The sequence below is a fragment of the Salmo salar genome, chromosome 05 (genome assembly GCF_965601325.2).
Source record: "Salmo salar chromosome 05, fSalSal1, whole genome shotgun sequence".
NCBI classification, from domain to species: Eukaryota; Metazoa; Chordata; class Actinopteri; order Salmoniformes; family Salmonidae; genus Salmo; species Salmo salar.
In genome coordinates, this window is record NC_138295.1 from 86,258,246 (window position 1) to 86,279,341 (window position 21,096).

At 43.7% G+C, this 21,096-nt stretch overlaps 1 protein-coding gene and 1 pseudogene across 1 annotated transcript; one reads left to right on the top strand and one right to left on the bottom strand.

The window, feature by feature from the left end:
• Positions 1-2,762: 2,762 nt before the first annotated feature.
• On the bottom strand, positions 2,763-17,952 carry LOC145879586 (pleckstrin homology domain-containing family A member 8). Its single transcript, XM_082975813.1, has 13 exons — positions 17,735-17,952; positions 17,341-17,457; positions 16,631-16,786; positions 14,451-14,563; positions 14,089-14,247; positions 10,623-10,654; positions 9,273-9,409; positions 7,510-7,849; positions 5,912-5,997; positions 5,111-5,169; positions 4,168-4,369; positions 3,950-4,011; positions 2,763-3,108 (listed from the first exon to the last, which is right to left on the bottom strand). The coding sequence occupies exons 1-13, from the start codon at positions 17,772-17,774 to the stop codon at positions 2,911-2,913; spliced, it is 1,701 nt and encodes a 566-aa protein (XP_082831939.1). The 5' UTR covers positions 17,775-17,952; the 3' UTR covers positions 2,763-2,910.
• On the top strand, positions 17,931-20,094 carry LOC145879467 (peptidyl-prolyl cis-trans isomerase FKBP14-like; annotated as a pseudogene).
• The last annotated feature ends 1,002 nt before the right edge of the window (positions 20,095-21,096 follow it).

The window sequence follows — 21,096 nt, forward strand, 5'->3', positions numbered from 1 at the left end:
TCAGTTTTATCACCCCAAATTTCACACACAAATGAATTACTCTCACAAATGGACATTTCCTCTTCCCATGCCTGCTCGGTGTAATTTATTTCCTCTGTTATAACTAAACTATCTACACTCTTTGAAGAAGAGGTAGATAAGTGTATAATTAACTAGATAATTAGCCCAGTAATGAACTAACGGAGCCTGTCGTTACTCCTTGTAGTCCACCTTACATGTTCTGTTTAAAGGTGATGTGGCTCTGGAAGCCAAAACAGCACAGTCAAACAGGGAAATGGTTCCAATCGTTTTTCCACCATTCATTTTTCCCCATAGGAGATTTTAGAAACACTTAAAGGGCTGTGTTTCGTGAATTTTTTTGTGCATATTTGTGCATTCTCAGCAACCAATGGTGCATCTGTTCATAATGGAAGTCACAGGAGGGAAAAGAGCCTGTCTAAAGTACTGTACACTACATCAAGTACAGTCAAAGTCACTATAACGGAGTGAAAAGTGTGCCTCCGTCACCAGGAAATGTGCTCCTTCAGAAGACCACCATTTGTACAACAGTGCACCCTTTGTAATTGGAAGTACTAAGCAGAAACCCCATTGAGAAGATGCCTTCATCCAATGACTTCTGTGTAATGGAGAGTCATAATCAAGGGCTAGGAAGAGGGAAATCCAAGTCTTCGGTTGGGATTTCACAGGGTTGTAATGGAAACTGAAATGCCCTTGGTAAAAATACCATCCAAAGGACCAAAACGTACCCATTCATGATTTCATCAACTTTAATACATATGTAAAAATGCCATCTTATGTACATTGGTATAAAATGTGTTCTATCTGAAATTGTGAGATACAATAGCATAGCAAAAACATTAGCATTAACACTAGAAATGATTCACAACAAGAAATCAGCCTATTGCACATCGGTCAGATATTTCTGCTTTGTCCAAATGGCTCAGTGCATCTATAACAAGACTGAATTAATGTCCAGAATTAAAAACGAGGCCAGAGTTAGACTGCCTCTATGATAATCACTGTTGTATTATTCTTAACCCACACCATCAGTTAGACCATCAGTCACAGAGAGGAAAGTCAGCTAATAGAAGACAATAACAATCTATCCATCATCATGATTGTGAATACATTTTGAATCAAGGCCTTGCTATATATTCCACTTCAGTTGGCACCTCAGTCGAACCCTATACATTAAAACATGGACATTTCCATCCATCCATATAGAACATGGTTTATTCCATAAGTTACTCATAAAGACTACATTTAAATGATTAAGATAACGAGGAAAATACTCGTTCATGTTAATGTCACTAGGTAAACAAAACATTTGTAGATGAGACAATGTGAGAGAATGAGAATGGTTGTGGAGGGAGGGAGGAGGTGGGTTGTGGAGGGAGGGAGGAGGTGGGTTGTGCAGGGAGGGAGGAGGTGGGTTGTGCAGGGAGGGAGGAGGTGGGTTGTGGAGGGAGGGAGGAGGTGGGTTGTGGAGGGAGGGAGGAGGTGGGTTGGTGGTACATAGGTCATCCATGTAGATACAGTATATGGGTGTATGGAGTTCAGCAGGGATCAATACTAACACCGCTACATTATACTCTTCAGTGTTTTATGCAGTTCATTACATACAGCCTATGTAGGCTGTCAAATAATGCTGTCAATAATAATATCAGCCTTAATTTAAAGTAAAAGTCCATATTTGTGCATTCTCAGCAACCAATGGTGCATCTGTTCATAATGGAAGTCACAGGAGGGAAAAGAGCCTGTCTAAAGTACTGTACACTACATCAAGTACAGTCAAAGTCACTATAACGGAGTGGAAAGTGTGCCTCCGTCACCAGGAAATGTGCTCCGTCAGAAGACCACCATTTGTACAACAGTGCACCCTTTGTAATTGGAAGTACTAAGCGTAAACCACTAGAAGGAAAACCTGAAAATGTCCTCCCTCCAAAACCTAGTCCCTCTACGGCCATTAGACCTTGCATTGTTCCAGAGTTAGGAATGTGAGACAATACCTCATCTTACACCGAGCATGCTCATACTCAATCACGCCCCTCTATCCTCCGGATGGCTCTGATTGGCTAATCTAGTGAGCATGCTACCTGGGGCTTGACCCTGTTCTCGGGGAGCAAACCAACCAAGCCCACACCTGCAGGGTTAAAGTTTCTGCATCCTGAAGAGGGTTCTCCTCTCCCGTCAGTGTATCCCAGATGGTCTGAGTCTGAGGGCTCTCTTCTTCCTCTGGTAGTGCCCCTCTCAGACCACCAGTTGGGATCTCGTCTCCTCCTCTCAGACCACCAGTTGGGATCTCGTCTCCTCCTCTCAGACCACCAGTTGGGATCTCGTCTCCTCCTCTCAGACCACCAGTTGGGATCTCGTCTCCTCCTCTCAGACCACCTGTTGGGATCTCGTCTCCTCCTCTCAGACCACCTGTTGGGATCTCGTCTCCTCCTCTCAGGCCACCAGTTGGGATCTCGTCTCCTCCTCTCAGGCCACCAGTTGGGATCTCGTCTCCTCCTCTCAGGCCACCTGTTGGGATCTCGTCTCCTCCTCTCAGACCACCTGTTGGGATCTCGTCTCCTCCTCTCAGACCACCTGTTGGGATCTCGTCTCCTCCTCTCAGGCCACCAGTTGGGATCTCGTCTCCTCCTCTCAGGCCACCAGTTGGGATCTCGTCTCCTCCTCTCAGGCCACCTGTTGGGATCTCGTCTCCTCCTCTCAGGCCACCAGTTGGGATCTCGTCTCCTCCTCTCAGGCCACCAGTTGGGATCTCGTCTCCTCCTCTCAGGCCACCAGTTGGGATCTCGTCTCCTCCTCTCAGGCCACCAGTTGGGATCTCGTCTCCTCCTCTCAGGCCACCAGTTGGGATCTCGTCTCCTCCTCTCAGGCCACCAGTTGGGATCTCGTCTCCTCCTCTCAGACCACCTCATCTGACTCCAGGTTGTATTCTTCATACAGGGCATCCAGGATGTCCAGTTGTTTCTCCATGGCAGGCAGGTAGACCCCCAGGTCCCGGTGCATGCCTGTGTTGAATCCTTCTTTCAGTTCATCCCCCTCTCTGGACACCAGAGCCGCCGCAAAGCTGCTGTATGATGGCGCTGCTCGGAGAGCCAGCTGGGAACGGAGAGATAAAGTGTCAATAAGTCTCACACACGAACACACCAAGGTTATTATAGGTTTGTACTTACACTACTGTTCAAAAGTTTGGGGTCACTTAGAAATGTCCTTGATTTGAAAGAAAAGCACTTTGTTGTCCATTAAAATAACGTTGTTAATGTTGTAAATGACTATTGTAGCTGGAAACCGCAGATTTCTTTAGGGATTATCTACATAGGTGTACAGAGGCCCATTATCAGCAACCATCACTCCTGTGTTCCAATGGCACGTTGTGTTAGCTAATCCAAGTTTAGCATTTTAAAAGGCTAATTGATTATTAGAAAACCCTTTTGCAATTATGTTAGCACAGCTGAAAACTGTTGTTCTGATTAAAGAAGCAATAAAACTGGCCTTCTTTAGACTAGTTGAGTATCTGGAGCATCAGCATTTGTGGGTTCGATTACAGGCTCAAAATGGTTAGAAACAAAACTTTCTGAAACTCGTCAGTCTATTCTTGTTCTGAGATTATCTTGGCAAGGGAGAAATGCTCACTATCAGGGATGTAAACAAATTTGTGCACAAAATTTCAAAGAAATAAGCTTTTGTGCCTATTAAATTTCTGGAATCTTATTTCAGCTCATGAAACATGGGACCAACACTTTACATGTTGCATTTATATTTTTGTTCAGTAAATTATTATTACTTCAGTTTGTGTGATATAGGGGTTAGATACATTATAAAGAAGGCACGAACAGACACGCCCGCCAAAGTGGGCATGATCTTATGTTGGGATACTTTTTCCAACTATAAACTGCTTCCCTAAAAAGAGCTTGAAGACTGATTATCAAGTATTACTCACAGCAAATACACCTCGCACAACCCATCCATGATACTGCCGCAGACTCCGTCCATAAGCATTACCTGAATGGATGAAGGAGGGGAGTGTGTTAGGAATACAGAGGACATTATGTAATACACTATATGAGATCAAACCAAAAGAGGACTATCACCTAACCATTAACCGTGTGTGTGTGTGTGTGTGTGTGTGTGTACCACAGTGTTGCGATGCTAACTCACCCAGCGCTCCGGGGATATCCCTTTCCCCAGAGTTGACCAGGGACAGGAACTCCTTGAGGAACTTGAGTCCTCGTTTGAGCCACAGCAGGGCCTCGGTGGCTGAGTTGCGGACGCGGGCCACGTCGGTCTGCACCTCGTGGAGCACTATGGTCTGCAGTGTGGGGAAGCTGCCCGGGTCTGACGACAGCTTCTGGTGGATCTTCTACAGACAGCCACACAGAGAGACAGAAGGACTTGTCGTCATAAAGACAATGTCTGCCGACCAAATGGCACCCTATTCCCTTTATAGTGCACTATGTGCGCCCTGGTCAAAAGTAGTGCACTACATAGGGAATAGGGGGCCGTTTGGTACGTAGCCCCAGCAGTTCTTCTAGGTTTCTAAATCTGGTTGGTCGTGTCGTGTTGCCACTTAACAGGTTTACTTGTTCCATGACAACACTGGAAACCATAGCTTGTTATTTCTTGGTGGCGGTAGAGTAAAATACTTCTGTTAAAGCTCTGCTAGTGAAATGTTCCAGTGGTTTATACACACAGCACTGCCTAATGACAATATATCACTTTCACTGTTAGAACAGTCTGTGTTTAGAGTGTATTCTGCTCAACTGAAGAGCTCACAGGGCAGGTTAAGGACCCTATTCCCTCTGTAGTGCACTACTTCTGTACTGCGCTACCGTATATAGGGAATAGGGTGCCATTTGGGACAGAACCGGTGGGTGTAAAAGTCCATTTGGTCCCATTGTAACTGCATGGAGGGAGGAGTCCCTCTTGTGGTCATTTAGAGAACTGTTGATACCAGACAGAGGCTTATACAACATCCACACCCAGAATGTTATGCTGATTTGAGCAGCTTTTAAAAAAAGTAGGCTTTAGTAAACTTAATCTAACTTTAATTTCCTGTAATGTAAAAATCTAACATTGAAGACAAGACAGCCTTTCCTCTTACCTTGATGTTGCCTGTAAAATCCATTTTTACTGGACCAAATACTGTGGATCCTAGTTTGTCTGAGGAGAGAGAGTCCAATGTCACTTCAATGCTGGATATTTTTGTTACACTATTGTTTGTCCTTGTGGGGCGGTTTCACGGACACATTAAGGCTAGTCCTGGACTAAAAAAACAGTTTGACAGAGAACATGCATTAAATGCTTTTGCGTCAAGAATGTGTGTTAATCTGTGTCCAGGAACCCGGACGGTGTTTTATTCCCCAGGAACCATTCCAAATTAATGTAGACTTCAATAGAAGAGTAAATTGACAAAACTACTAAGTATAACATGGAAGAGATCGTAAGCCTGGAAGATCCAGAGCAATGTGTGTAACATACAATACATACCAGTAGCTGTCTATAGTTTATCACAGTGACATGCATTACGGTGGGTCGGATCACACGAACAGTGGACAGAGGGGTGTTGTATGACTTCAAGATGGATTACACTCCAGACTCACACACACACACACTCCCAGGAAACACATCCACTTGATTAGTAAGTAAGAGAAAGAAATGTCTCCAGTCAACCAGAGGACACATCCAATAGGATGATCAATTAGATGCAGACGAGGAGAGAACAGTATGAACGTGTGAGAGGAGAGGAGACTGAAGGAAGGAAACATGATGAATAGAGCATGCACCACCACCAGGTGGAAAAGATTATTTACATGTTTCAGAAAAGATGGTATGATTGAGAAAAAAAAAAGGGAAAAAAAAGATGGAGGAAGAGACAGACAGATGAGTGAAGTGACCGTCCTACCTAATACAGGCACTATTGCATAGCATGAGTCCAAAAAGGCTTGTGTAGGGATACCACTGTCACCGTCCAGTCTTATATCACTAAATCTAAAGAGAAGTCAGAGAGATTCAAACAAGGGGAGATATTAGTGAGGTCCAGCATCGACAACCTTTATTTCATTCAATCAAACCAAAACAGAAAAGAAACAGATACAACCAAAGCCAAAGACAGCCTCCACACAAGACCATGCTGTCAGGCTATTGGGTGATTTAATACTTGTTTTGAGTTCTTGTCTCTAACTTAGATACACCTGTATAATAAATAGTTCTAATGTACCAAAAGCATATCTTCTATGTTCCCCAACCTCTATGGCGTTGTTCTAAGGTTTTCATTTTCACTAGTTCTGTGTTCCATGTTCACTGCACTTAAACATGTTAACACTGCTTACATTGTCTCTCCCCGTCATTGGAATACTGTAATATCAGAAGTGAACATCACGGTTATGATCATTCATATCACATTTATGATCATTCAATTCACGGTTATGATCATTCAAATCATATCTTAATGCTGAATAACACTGTTAAAAAGGGGCTTTCAAATGTCATCAAAATGAAAAGAGTGAAATGATTACCAAAAAAACAACAACCCCAAAATCAGATGAGAGCATCTCTGTAATAGTCATGTGATCAACAGAGAACACACCAGTGGAAAACTTGTTATATGTTCAAATGGGTTTAAAAGTCATAAAACTTGCTCTGTTTTAACCTAGTCAGTCATTAACAGCAACAGAGTTGGCAAGAGCACAAAGATCTGGGACCAGGCTAGTTCTCCCTTTTTGTTTTCGCAGGCATGGAAAAATGACCTTCGCCCTTTCATACCCAAAGCATTAGCATTGGACCTAAACAGTATATATCAGAGTAGCACAATTCGCAGCATAATCTGAACACACTAAATGCATTAATCTCAATAATAAATACCTCCTTGTGTAATCAACATCATTACAGTACCTAGAAAAATTATAGGAATTATGGGGATTAATTGATTAGTGTATGTGTTGGTCCTTGTTCTGTCTAGTTACTGCTTGTGAAATATTAGCATTGACCGCAGTAGTAAAACACCTACACTCTGGGGTGAAGTTTTCCGAGTTACAGGTCTAGGATCAGCTTCTCCAATGCAACAAGTGAAATCTAGGCAAGCCTAAATATCTTATGTTGACTTGTCCTTCTTTTTTCCCCGTACCAGGCTAATTGTGCATATTTTAACCAAAAACATGCTTAATACAAGTAATTTCTCTTATTTCAAGATATTTAGCAAAATATTTTACCTTAATACAATGATGTCTATGTGTTCAATATGAAGGAAGTTGGAGGGAGTTTCGTGAGCCAATGCTAACTAGCTTAGCGCAAAGAAAATGTCTTCTGCATCAGCTAGCATGCTAGCAGATACCTAAGACTTCCAGTCTTTGAGCTAACGCTACATTGCCAAAATCCCGAACTATCCCTTTAACCATTAGTGGGGGAAATGCAAAAGTGACCACAGATCAGCATTCTAGGGTCCACTTCACCCTACACCGTAAGGTCTACAGTATGTGTCCCTCCTGCAGTGTGTCCCCATACCTGTGACTCATCGTACTGAAGAATGTGTCCACCTGCTCTGTCTCCTCCTCCTCTTCTCTCTCTTCTTCCTGTGGCTGGGCAGGCTGCTCCTCCTCCAGCTTGGCTTCCTCTTGGTCAGTGACAGCTTCCTGTTGGTTCTGGGTCACTTCTTGTTTCTCTTCTTCTTGGGCGTTGTTCATTCCCTGCTCCACCTCTTTGAATTCCTCCTCCTCCTCCTGCTGTGCTGGTTGGTCGGTGTGTTCTGGGTCAGGGTTTGTGTGGGTGGTTTGGGTAGTGGCCTCCTCCTCTTCCACTGCAGACTCCTCTGGGCCCTGGTGGTCCCTGCCGGCTGGGCTATTTTCTGTATGGCACAGAGACACACACACAACATGTTTACAAATGTTCTGTTCCAGTTGGCATGTATGAGCCATAGCAATTGGCATGTGAAACCCATTCAAGCAGAAATTGTCAATGCCATTTCAAGGAAAACTCTAAACCACTACCTTAAAAGTATCTAGTTGTGCCATATTGTGAAAGAAGCACTTTCTGAGTTCCACATTTATCATGTGCCAGTGATACATCTAGCTTCGTACATTGGGGTCCGTTATTTTAATCAACGTCAAGATAAATATAATAAAGCTGCTGGGCATCCATCATCGTCTCCCATCTAGAAGACATTACCAACTTCAGCTGTTCCTCTTTCTACAGAACTCTAGAAGACATTACCAACTTCAGCTGGTCCTCTTTCTACAGAACTCTAGAAGACATTACATTACCAACTTCAGCTGGTCCTCTTTCTACAGAACTCTAGAAGACATTACATTACCAACTTCAGCTGGTCCTCTTTCTACAGAACTCTAGAAGACATTACATTACCAACTTCAGCTGGTCCTCTTTCTACAGAACTCTAGAAGACATTACATTACCAACTTCAGCTGGTCCTCTTTCTACAGAACTCTAGAAGACATTACATTACCAACTTCAGCTGTTCCTCTTTCTACAGAACTCTAGAAGACATTACATTACCAACTTCAGCTGTTCCTCTTTCTACAGAACTCTAGAAGACATTACATTACCAACTTCAGCTGGTCCTCTTTCTACAGAACTCTAGAAGACATTACATTACCAACTTCAGCTGGTCCTCTTTCTACAGAACTCTAGAAGACATTACATTACCAACTTCAGCTGGTCCTCTTTCTACAGAACTCTAGAAGACATTACATTACCAACTTCAGCTGGTCCTCTTTCTACAGAACTCTAGAAGACATTACATTACCAACTTCAGCTGGTCCTCTTTCTACAGAACTCTAGAAGACATTACATTACCAACTTCAGCTGGTCCTCTTTCTACAGAACTCTAGAAGACATTACATTACCAACTTCAGCTGGTCCTCTTTCTACAGAACTCTAGAAGACATTACATTACCAACTTCAGCTGGTCCTCTTTCTACAGAACTCTAGAAGACATTACATTACCAACTTCAGCTGGTCCTCTTTCTACAGAACTCTAGAAGACATTACATTACCAACTTCAGCTGGTCCTCTTTCTACAGAACTCTAGAAGACATTACATTACCAACTTCAGCTGGTCCTCTTTCTACAGAACTCCTGTATGGTGAGCAGTAAAAGGTCTCATGCTTTGGAGGTGATTCTGGTTTACATACAGGGTGTGTGTGTGTGTGTGTGTGTGTGTGTGTGTGTGTGTGTGTGTGTGTGTGTGTGTGTGTGTGTGTGTGTGTGTGTGTACGTACATTTGAAAGGGCAAGTGTATTTAAATGAGAGACCTGTTGGGGGTGTTTGGGTGGTTCTCTCAGGGAGAGTGTCTGGTCCGTCTAGTTGGTCTGGTCCCTCTGCTCCAGAGTCAAGGCTCTGGTTGTCATGTGTTACAGATCCTCCTGAGATTTCTTTTAACTCCCTGTGTCTGGAGAACAAGACAATAAACCCCACATCCCAGAGAACAAGACAATAACCCCCCTCATCCCAGAGAACAAGACAATAACCCCCCACATCCCAGAGAACAAGACAATAACCCCCCACATCCCGGAGAACAAGACAATAACCCCCCACATCCCAGAGAACAAGACAATAACCCCCCACATCCCGGAGAACAAGACAATAACCCCCCACATCCCGGAGAACAAGACAATAACCCCCCACATCCCAGAAAACAAGACAATAACCCCCCACATCCCGGAGAACAAGACAATAACCCCCCACATCCCAGAGAACAAGACAATAACCCCCCACATCCCAGAAAACAAGACAATAACCCCCCACATCCCAGAGAACAAGACAATAACCCCCCACATCCCAGAAAACAAGACAATAACCCCCCACATCCCGGAGAACAAGACAAAACCCCCCACATCCCGGAGAACAAGACAATAACCCCCCACATCCCAGAGAACAAGACAATAACCCCCCACATCCCGGAAAACAAGACAATAACCCCCCACATCCCGGAAAACAAGACAATAACCCCCCACATCCCGGCAAACAAGACAATAACCCCCCACATCCCAGCAAACAAGACAATAACCCCCCACATCCCAGAAAACAAGACAATAACCCCCCACATCCCAGAAAACAAGACAATAAACCCCCACATCCCAGAGAGCAAGACAATAAACCCCCACATCCCAGAGAGCAAGACAATAACCCCCCACATCCCGGAGAACAAGACAATAACCCCCCACATCCCGGAGAACAAGACAATAACCCCCCACATCCCGGAGAACAAGACAATAACCCCCCACATCCCGGAGAACAAGACAATAACCCCCCACATCCCGGAGAACAAGACAATAACCCCCCACATCCCGGAGAACAAGACAATAACCCCCCACATCCCGGAGAACAAGACAATAACCCCCCACATCCCAGAGAACAAGACAATAACCCCCCACATCCCAGAGAACAAGACAATAACCCCCCACATCCCGGAGAACAAGACAATAACCCCCCATATCCCGGCCACAGAGTTATCATGGATACATATCTAATGCTGTAGATTCATGCAGTCAGTGGACATGTAACAATTCATAGAAGATGGAGATAAGGGAGTGCTGGTGTAGGTTGAGAACGTGATCAACAAGTTAGCTTCAAACAAAACTTCTGAAAAGAGAGCCACCTACTTTTCCTGATTTGATTGATTGACAGGTTTGACCTGTGGAACCAAAAAAAATAGCACATTAGCCAAAGACAGAGCAGTATGAAGACAAAACGTTGGCTAGCTAAGCTCATGTGTAGAATCACAGTCGTCTCGCACCAAACTGAGCATGTGCAGGCCGTCAAATCAAAATGTAGAACCAGGAACATATATAGCCCCTGGTTCACTCCAGACCTGACTGCCCTTGACCAGCACAAAAACCTCCTGTGGCGGACTGCACTAGCATCTGTGTATATTAGTCCCCGTGATATGCAACTTTTCAGGAAAGTTAGGAACCAATATACACAGGCAGTTAGGAAAGAAAAGGCTAGCTTTTACAAACAGAAATTTGCATCCTGTAGCACAAACTCAAAAAAAGTTCTGGGACACTTAAGTCCATGGAGAATAAGAGCACCTCCTCTCAGCTGCCCACTAAACTGAGGCTAGGAAACACTCACCACCGATAAATCCACGAAAGTTGAGAATTTCAATAAGCATTTTTCTACGGCTGGCCATGCTTTCCACCTGGCTACCCCTACCCCAGTCAACAGCCCTGCACCCCCCACAGCAACTTGCCCAAGCCTTCCCCATTTCTCCTTCACCCAAATACAGATAGCTGATGTTCTGAAAGAGCTGCAAAATCTGGACCCCTACAAATCAGCCGGGCTACACAATCTGGACCCTCTCTTTCTAAAATGATCTGCCGAAATTGTTGCAACCCCTATTACTAGCCTGTTCAACCTCTCTTTCGTATCGTCTGAGATCCCCAAAGATTGGAAAGCTGCCGCGGTCATCCCCGTCTTCAAAGGGGGAGACACTCTTGACCCAAACTGATACAGACCTATATCTATCCTACCCTGCCTTTCTAAGGTCTTCGAAAGCCAAGTTAACAAACAGATCACCGACCATTTCAAATCCCACCGTACCTTCTCCGCTATGCAATCTGGTTTCAGAGCTGGTCATGGGTGCACCTCAGCCACGTTCAAGGTCCTAAACGACATAACCGCCATCGATAAGAAACAATACTGTGCAGCCATATTCATCGACCTGGCCAAGGCTTTCGACTCTGTCAATCACCACATTCTTATCAGCAGACTCAACAGCCTTGGTTTCTGAAATGACTGCCTCGCCTGGTTCACCAACTACTTCTCAGACAGAGTTCAGTGTGTCAAATCGGAGGGCCTGTTGTCTGGACCTCTGGCAGTCTCTATGGGGGGAGCTACAGGGTTCAATCCTCGGGCCGACTCTTTTCTCTGTATACAACATCAATGACGTCGCTCTTGCTGCTGGTGATTCTCTGATCCACCTCTACGCAGACGACACCATTCTGTATACTTCTGGCCCTTCTTTGGACACTGTTAACTAACCTCCAGACAAGCTTCAATGCCATACAACTCTCCTTCCGTGGCCTCCAACTGCTCTTAAATGCAAGTAAAACTAAATGTATACTCTTCAACCGATCGCTGCCCACACCTGCTCGCCCGCCCAGCATCACTACTCTGGACGGTTCTGACTTAGAATATGTGGACAACTACAAATACCTAGGTGTCTGGTTAGACTGTAAACTCTCCTTCCAGACTCACATTAAGCATCTCCAATCCAAAATTAAATCTAGAATCAGCTTCCCATTTCGCAACAAAGCATCCTTCACTCATGCTGCCAAACATACCCTCGTAAAACTGACTATCCTACCGATCCTTGATTTCGGCGATGTCATTTACAAAATAGCCTCCAACACTCTACTCAGCAAATTGGATGCAGTGTATCACAGTGCCATCTGTTTTGTCACCAAAGCCCCATATACTACCACTGCAACCTGTATGCTCTCGTTGGCTGGCCCTCGCTTCATATTCGTCGTCAAACCCACTGGCTCCAGGTCATCTATAAGTCTTTGCTAGGTAAAGCCCCACCTTATCTCAGCTCACTGGTCACCATAGCAGCACCCACCCGTGGCACGCGCTCCAGAAGGTATATTTCACTGATCACCCCCAAAGTCAATTACGCCTTCGGACGCTTTTCCTTCCAGTTCTCTGCTGCCGATGACTGGAACGAACTGCAAAAATCACTGAAGCTGGAGACTCATATCTCCCTCACTAGCTTTAAGCACCAGCTGTCAGAGCAGCTCACAGATCACTGCACATAGCCTATCTGTAAATAGCCCATCCAACTACCTCATCCCCATACTGTTTTCTATTTTATTTATTTTTGCTCCTTTGCACCCCAGTATCTCTACTTGTACACTCATCTTCTGCACATCTATCACTCCAGCGTTTAATTGCTATATTGTAATTATTTCGCCACTATGGCCTATTTATTGCCTTACCTCCGTTATCCTACCTCATTTGCACACACTGTGTATAGACTTTTCTACTGTATTATTGACTGTATGTTTGTTTATTCCATGTGTAACTCTGTGTTGTTGTTCGTGTTTCACTGCTTTGTTTTATCTTGGCCACGTCGCAGTTGTAAATCAGAACTTGTTCTCAACTTGCCTACCTGGTTAAATAAAGGTGAAATACATTTTTAAAAAAGGTATTCCTTCGATAATAAGTTGTTTTTGACGAAAATGAAAACATCCTTTTGTCATGAGGTTGGAGTAATAACATGTTAAACTACTTAAGATATTGGCTCCAATCTAGGTTGAGCCTTTAGATTGAGAAAATTAAAACTAAAGAATCATTTTTCACTTCTCTCAGACTTATAAAACACCAAATCCCAGCCTGGTCTGTTTCGAAAGCGTTCTCGGAAGTCTCACAATGTTTCACCTCTGGGATTAGAAACTCTTATGTCAATATGGATCTTACGGTCATTTTAGAATCAAACCTAGAATTGCCCTTATACCCATAGAATGACATAAAATAGAACCCTCAAATGGACACCGTAGCAACATAACTAAACATCTGCCGTCTGTCAGGATTTAAACTCTCCACACAGATAGAACAATGAAACAGATATTTCACCACATGTATAAATGTGAAGCATCCACTTGGCGTTTCCACTCACTACCAAATATGGTGGTGAGAGGAAGCCCAGTGGCCAGCAGTGGGTGAAGATGGAACGAGATGGATTTTGGCCAACATTCTGCAAATGTTCTCATCAATTAAACATTTGATCTCAATACAGTTCTGTTACCAAAACATGTTACAAACAGAGTGGACTAAGTTTTGCAGACTTTACTGTTTGCCAAAGTTTTAAAATTGTTGTTACTTAGGAGTGCAAATTTAAATTAAGTTGTTGCACATGCTCACTTCAGTGTAGGCGTTCCCTTCAGCAAATATGCAAAGGAATGCTAGAACGCGCCAATAGGATCTTGCTAGTTCGTGCTTGGCTCTGCCCATCTCCTTGCTTGTTCTGCCCAATATGACTCATTTGTTCCCATTTGAAACGACGGGCTGTGGTCTATCTTGGTTTAGTTATAAAAACCTTTGGTATCTCTATGCGTACGCCGGTACCTTCTGGGGTTTGATGGTTGCCACGGGAGGTGACCCGGGTGGGGTCTTGGTGGCCTGGTCTGAGCTGAAGGTGTGGTTGGCGATCAGCATGCACTCCTCCAACGTCTTGATGAAGGTGGTGCATGTAGACTTCACCATGGTGCCAGGGTTCTCCCCAGCCTGAAACAGACACACAGACACACAACCATCAACTCCTAAGCAGATTGCTTATGCCATTCCTTATCCCTTGCTTGTGCTGTAAAAGTGACTGGTCATTTGCATAGCAACATAATCCACTGGCGACTCAAACAGAGCATACATACTGAACTCAGTGAGAAAAGGTTTTATGGTTGCAGAGAGTAAATAGGCCATTGAAACCTCACCTCCTCAGTCTCCTCACTGTCCTTGATCTGGTTAACTTGCTGGAGGAGAAGGTCACAGTACAGCCTCAACTCTGACATCTTGGTCTTCAGAGCGTCTGTGTTCTCCTGGTGCTCTGATGGAGAGAGAGAGAGAGAGAGAGAGAGAGAGAGAGAGAGAGAGAGAGAGAGAGAGAGAGAGGAGAGAGAGAGAGAGAGAGAGAGAGAGAGAGAGAGAGAGAGAGAGAGAGAGAGAGAGAGAGAGAGAGAGAGACATGTGATGTCGCTTCTTGAAAATATCCTTGGTTGTGTTATGTGAATATTTAAGATGAAAAAAGATCATATTCTCTGCATACATTTCCCTCTCTATAATACACAATGTCCAGTGTTCTGTTGGTGGCTCTCTATAATACACAATGTCCAGTGTTCTGTTGGTGGCTCTCTATAATACACAATGTCCAGTGTTCTGTTGGTGGCTCTCTATAATACACAATGTCCAGTGTTCTGTTGGTGGCTCTCTATAATACACAATGTCCAGTGTTCTGTTGGTGGCTCTCTATAATACACAATGTCCAGTGTTCTGTTGGTGGCTCTCTATAATACACAATGTCCAGTGTTCTGTTGGTGGCTCTCTATAATACACAATGTCCAGTGTTCTGTTGGTGGCTCTCTATAATACACAATGTCCAGTGTTCTGTTGGTGGCTCTCTATAATACACAATGTCCAGTGTTCTGTTGGTGGCTCTCTATAATACACAATGTCCAGTGTTCTGTTGGTGGCTCTCTATAATACACAATGTCCAGTGTTCTGTTGGTGGCTCTCTATAATACACAATGTCCAGTGTTCTGTTGGTGGCTCTCTATAATACACAATGTCCAGTGTTCTGTTGGTGGCTCTTTATAATACACAATGTCCAGTGTTCTGTTGGTGGCTCTCTATAATACACAATGTCCAGTGTTCTGTTGGTGGCTCTCTATAATACACAATGTCCAGTGTTCTGTTGGTGGCTCTCTATAATACACAATGTCCAGTGTTCTGTTGGTGGCTCTCTATAATACACAATGTCCAGTGTTCTGTTGGTGGCTCTTTATAATACACAATGTCCAGTGTTCTGTTGGTGGCTCTCTATAATACACAATGTCCAGTGTTCTGTTGGTGGCTCCCTATAATACACAATGTCCAGTGTTCTGTTGGTGGCTCTCGGGTTGATGGTCACTAGACTGGATGCTGTATGTTACGGAGTAAACTCATATCTGTTGATAGTGATTGACGCCAGACTGGAGGTACAAGGACTAAACACACTGATTATTATTGTGTTGTCTGAAACACTGTGATTCTGTAGAAGCTGACAGTCACTGCCTTTTGTTTTGACTTCATACAAGCCTTCTGGGCTGGTGTTTACAGAACAGCTGTCTGCTGACTAGGATTTAGAGTCTCAGAGAAGGCCAGGTAGACATTTTCTCTGCTGCTGTGCTGGAGGCGTCTCCCTGTTATAACTTGTAATAACCAGGATTGGCTTTAACTGAGACTGCTCTTCTCTTTTGTTCACCTGGAAATTCCTTTTACTGGTTATGTCCCAAATGACACCCTATTCCCTATTTAGTGCACTACTTTTGACCAGGGTCAATAGGCAAGTAGTGCACTATATGGGAATAGATGCCATTTGGGATGCGGAGGTTCTCACTTACTTGCTGTAGATCATCAACTAGTCAGCAGCGGGACAATTCTTTTATTGAGTGGATAGTCAGGGGGCCGGAACATAATTAAAAATAATTTGTAGACTGAAAATTGACTGCAAGAATCCCCAAAATATATTTGACTAAAACATAATCATTTCAAACCTTGCTTACATTTATACGATCACGTCTCTATTATGCGTGGGAATACTTTGGAACAGATTTTACAGTCTCATGTACAACAAATAAACACCTTGTTTTGGGGGGGTTTTTGCTCAGGAAACTTGATTTTATTTGTCCCTCCCTCGATCCACCAGTTGAGGAATATAAACACATTCATTTCATGAAGTCAGTTGGATAGCTTTTAGCAGGTCACCCATGTAGACCTACATGTCCATGACAGGCACAGCTACAACAGGTAAAACCAAGCCAAATAAAATACCCACACAACAGCATGAAATCGTGTTTCAGTCAAGCTATTGTGTGTTTTCAGACTTGTTTGGAGTAACCCAAAGCTATCACCTTACCTTTCTCTCTCTTGGTTCGGTTGTCTGTGAGGCAGGCCTTTGCAGATCCCAACGCGACCAGCCATTTCTGCCTCTCCGCTGCGTTGATGGCTCTGAGGTAGAAGTACTGTTCTCCAGGGATGGTCAGGTCAACCCGTGTGAAGTCAGAGGAGTGGACTAGTAGGGAGAGATGGTGGAAGACAGAAAAAGACAGAAAGTGCGTAAACCCCAGTTAGCAGCAGACTCAAGGGTGTAGGACAGTGGTTCCCAACCTTTTTTGGTTACTGTACCACCAACTGACTTTTGCTCTGCCCGGAGTACCCCCTCATGTGTATTTTACCAGTAGGCCTATGGGCTCATAAGTCTTCTCAAATACCCCCTGTGGATAGGCCAAGTGCCCCAGGTTGGGAACCACTGGTGTAGGAGACACTTTGGCAATCATATGTGGTTGTTATGTTGTCAGAAGTTTGTCTGCCTTTGTATATTCCACGTATTCTGTACACTAGAGCGCACTATATGTTGGGTCATTGGTCACATGTATATAGGCACACAGGTAAACAGGAAGTTTTTCAAATGGAAGGTTTGGGACTAAAACAATATAGACTAAGCTTCAGATTGACTCTTCAGTAGGGTGGAGCCTATCTAGTTCAAAGGAACGCAACAGTTAGCATGTTGTCATAACACAGGCCACTGCGTCTTTACTAAGCCAATAATAGCTACCAAGTACCAACCTTGTATTTCACACACTGAGATTTTGATGCTTCCCTTGCATCCTTTCCAGGAATCCTCTTGCGAGTCATAGTAGGACAAAGTCCCTCCTTCCAGTACAAACCAGCGAGGCTGCCAACCTGGGAAAAAGGATGTTGATAACTATGACCACTGTGAAAAACAACATTCACTATTCATTGTAACCTGTAGTAGCTAGCTATCTAGCTAACAGAGCAAGACATATAACCATATGACTCAGTGACATCTAATGACAATTAGCTAACTAGCTAGCTAAGGTTAGATTATGTTGTTTTTCTGGCTGATTACCTGTCCAGCTAGTTGTTAGCTAGCTAGCTAACAATCTGATTTAAAGCTAAGTTATTCAGATGCTCAGTTAGCTGCTTAGTTTCTACATACCACTTATGTAATTTGTCCACTTGAATAGGATTCCCTCCATTCTTCATCTGTTTCTGAGGTTCATTACTTGTTTATTAGAACAAGACGCCGGCCACAGCTGATCCTGGAGACTGAATTTAATTCCCAAGTAAGATTTGCGGAAATAAAGGACCCGTTTCATTTGGATACGACAGAAATGTACGTAAATCATACATGAATGGGGTTCCATGTGATCGCGTGAGATCCCGCCCAGTTATATGACGTCAAATGGATTTGCGTTTTAGGGCCTGTGGACGTGACAATGTGGGAGGAACTATGTATGTCCTCCAATGAACAGAAACTATTTACAAATTAGGTGCGGCCTCCAAAAATTCTCTCCAATCGCAAAAAAGGTGGTCTCACAAATGAATAAGGGAAACATTTTGCAAGTACCCCTCTCAGTTTAACTGCCACGTAACTTGTTGAAACCGTTATGAAATGCTCTGTTGATTGGATAAGGTTCCGTTGCCTGTTGCTGCAATCTTAGTCGACTAACCAATGGTCAACCAGTCCGTCATACTCAAGGGTTGAATTGGGATCTTGAAGTTGGCAAAAAAAATCCCCCCAGTTGCCCACCAAATGAATCGCCCTGATCACACTCCCATAACACCTGCATGTTTGTCGACATTGACAATCGATGGGTTTGTTTTTCTGATTAACCGGTTGGTTAAAGGGACAGTCCAATCGAAAACGATATTTCGGTATTTTGTTAATTAGTCCACTATTAATACAATCTGAAAAATGGTGCACATCAGCACTGTAATTATGTGTTTTTGCGTGTGAGCCAGAGGAGGCTGGTGGGAGAAGCTATAGGAGGATGGGCTCATTTTAATGGCTGGAATGGAACGTATCAAATGGAAACCACATGTTTGACTCCGTTCCATGAATTCCATTCCAGTCATTACAATGAGCCCGTCCTCCCATAGCTCCTCCCACCAGCCACCACTGGTGTGAACTAGTCCTTTAATTTACTGGTTACATATTTTTCTTTTTTTTATGATGGATCTGTGTGACTCTTGGCAGCCGTAACCACAGGGACAAGCAGCCAGTGTGGTTCACCCTGGGGATCCGAGAGGTGATCAAGGGTTGGGATAAGGGACTGAGGAACATGTGTTCAGGAGAGAGGAGGGATGAGGGAGCTCACTATCCCCCCAGCTCTGGCCTATGGCAAAGAGGGGAAAGGTATTACACATGTATTAACATATGACTACCAGTAGTGCTTACCTAACCCTTCATACCCAATTACAGAACTGATCCTTAGTGTGAACGTTAGTGTGATCTCCTGAAACACTGAATTCCATAATTAGTTTAATTCACTAGGTGATTATTTTGTGTCAAATGGGATAATCTTCCCTAGTGCTTTACTTTTGACTAGAGCGCTCTGGATGAAATAAGTACACTAGGAAATAGGATGGCATTTGGGACACAACCATCGTGTCATATTGCTCACGTGTATTTTGGCAGGTAAAATCCCCCTAAGAGTACGTTGATCTTTGACATTGAGATCATGGAGATTCGGAACGGTCCCAGGTCCCATGAGTCGTTCCAGGAAATGGATCTAAACGATGACTGGAGGCTCTCCAAACCAGAGGTAGGCATCAGAGGACTCTACACACGGCAGGGATTAGTGGACCCTCGAGTTACAAGCTACATGGCTAACCTCACTCCCCATCTTGAAATGTCTCATGTTTTTGCGAGGCAGAGGATCCCTGGTTCGAGCTCAGTAAGATGAGGCGATGGTGGAGGACAAGGATTGATTCATTTCTTTTATAAGGTTGGTTTACAGTAGGTCAAGTGACTGTCTGTGTCGTTAGCCCAGGTATAAACCAACCTTTAGTCCTATTAACATGTTGGTCCTAAATTTACAATTAAAGCATTCTGAGAAGCGCTCAGGATTTACTGGCATATATTTATGTGATTTGGGTATTTTTCAGGGTTTTGCGGGTATGAAATTGCCTTTTTTATGTTTTATTTAACTTGGCAAGTCAGTGAAGAACAAATTCTTATTTACAATGACAGCCTACTGGGTAACAGTGGGTTAACTGCCTTGTTCAGGGGCAGAACAACAAATTTGTACCTTGTCAGCTCTGGGATTTGATCCAGCAACCTTTCGCTTACTACCCCAACGCTCTAATCACTAGGCTACCTGCTGCCCCAACTGCCTTGAAGATGTGACAATGTGACCCATATACAGTTATTCACATTCATTTCAATGATTTTCTGTATAGATACATATTTTTGTGTTGGTTCAAGTTTTTAGTTCAAGTACAAGGCTGATGGTGAATGATGGTGTCACCAGTTTGTAAAGTATCATACAGTATTCCTAAGAATATCTGTATTTGTCAGCCACTGAAATAAAATCTCTTTTCATAAATCTCTCCTTTTATTTTTATTTAAAAAAATTATATATTTTTTCCCCCTACCGCAAACATGGGCAAGTTGCAACTGTGCCAACAATTATAAGGGAGAGGCACTGATAGTAGAGTACAGGATGAACAGTAGAGGGCGCTCTTTCTTCTGTTTTTATACCTATACCCAAAGTGGAGAACAACTCCTTTGCTTACTTGGAGAGAACAATTGAAGTGAAAAGCTCACAGAAGCCATGCCATCACAAATATTAGTCCCCCTATTTCACACCTATTTCACACCATCTGTAACACGGGTGAATAAGCAGATTACATAGAGCAACGGGGAATACAGTATGTACTTCTGTGTGAATCTGAGTCGAAAAAGGATGAACCAGATCATTCCTTTCTTTATACTGTACATTTCACTTAACTAAGGTCGTCAGTCAGTCATTATCAAGTCCTGGCACAGTCATTAGCAGCCATTATCAGGTCTTGGCACTGTCATTGGCAGCCATTATCAGGTCCTGGAACTGTCATTAGCAACCATTATCAGGTCCTGGCACTGTCATTAGCAGCCATTATCAGGTCTTGGCACTGTCATTGGCAGCCATTATCAGGTCCTGGAACTGTCATTAGCAACCATTATCAGGTCCTGGAACTGTCGTTAGCAACCATTATCAGGTCCTGGCACTGTCATTAGCAGCCATTATCAGGTCTTGGCACTGTCATTAGCAACCATTATCAGGTCCTGGAACTGTCGTTAGCAACCATTATCAGGTCCTGGAACTGTCATTAGCAACCATTATCAGGTCCTGGAACTGTCATTAGCAGCCATTATCAGGTCCTGGAACTGTCATTAGCAGCCATTATCAGGTCCTGGCACTGTCATTAGCAACCATGCCGTTCACATGAACCATAATGAGTTACAGTAGCTACCTCGAATCCAGTAAGGAGGAACTGGTCATTTGGATCTATCAATAATTTATTGTAATAAGC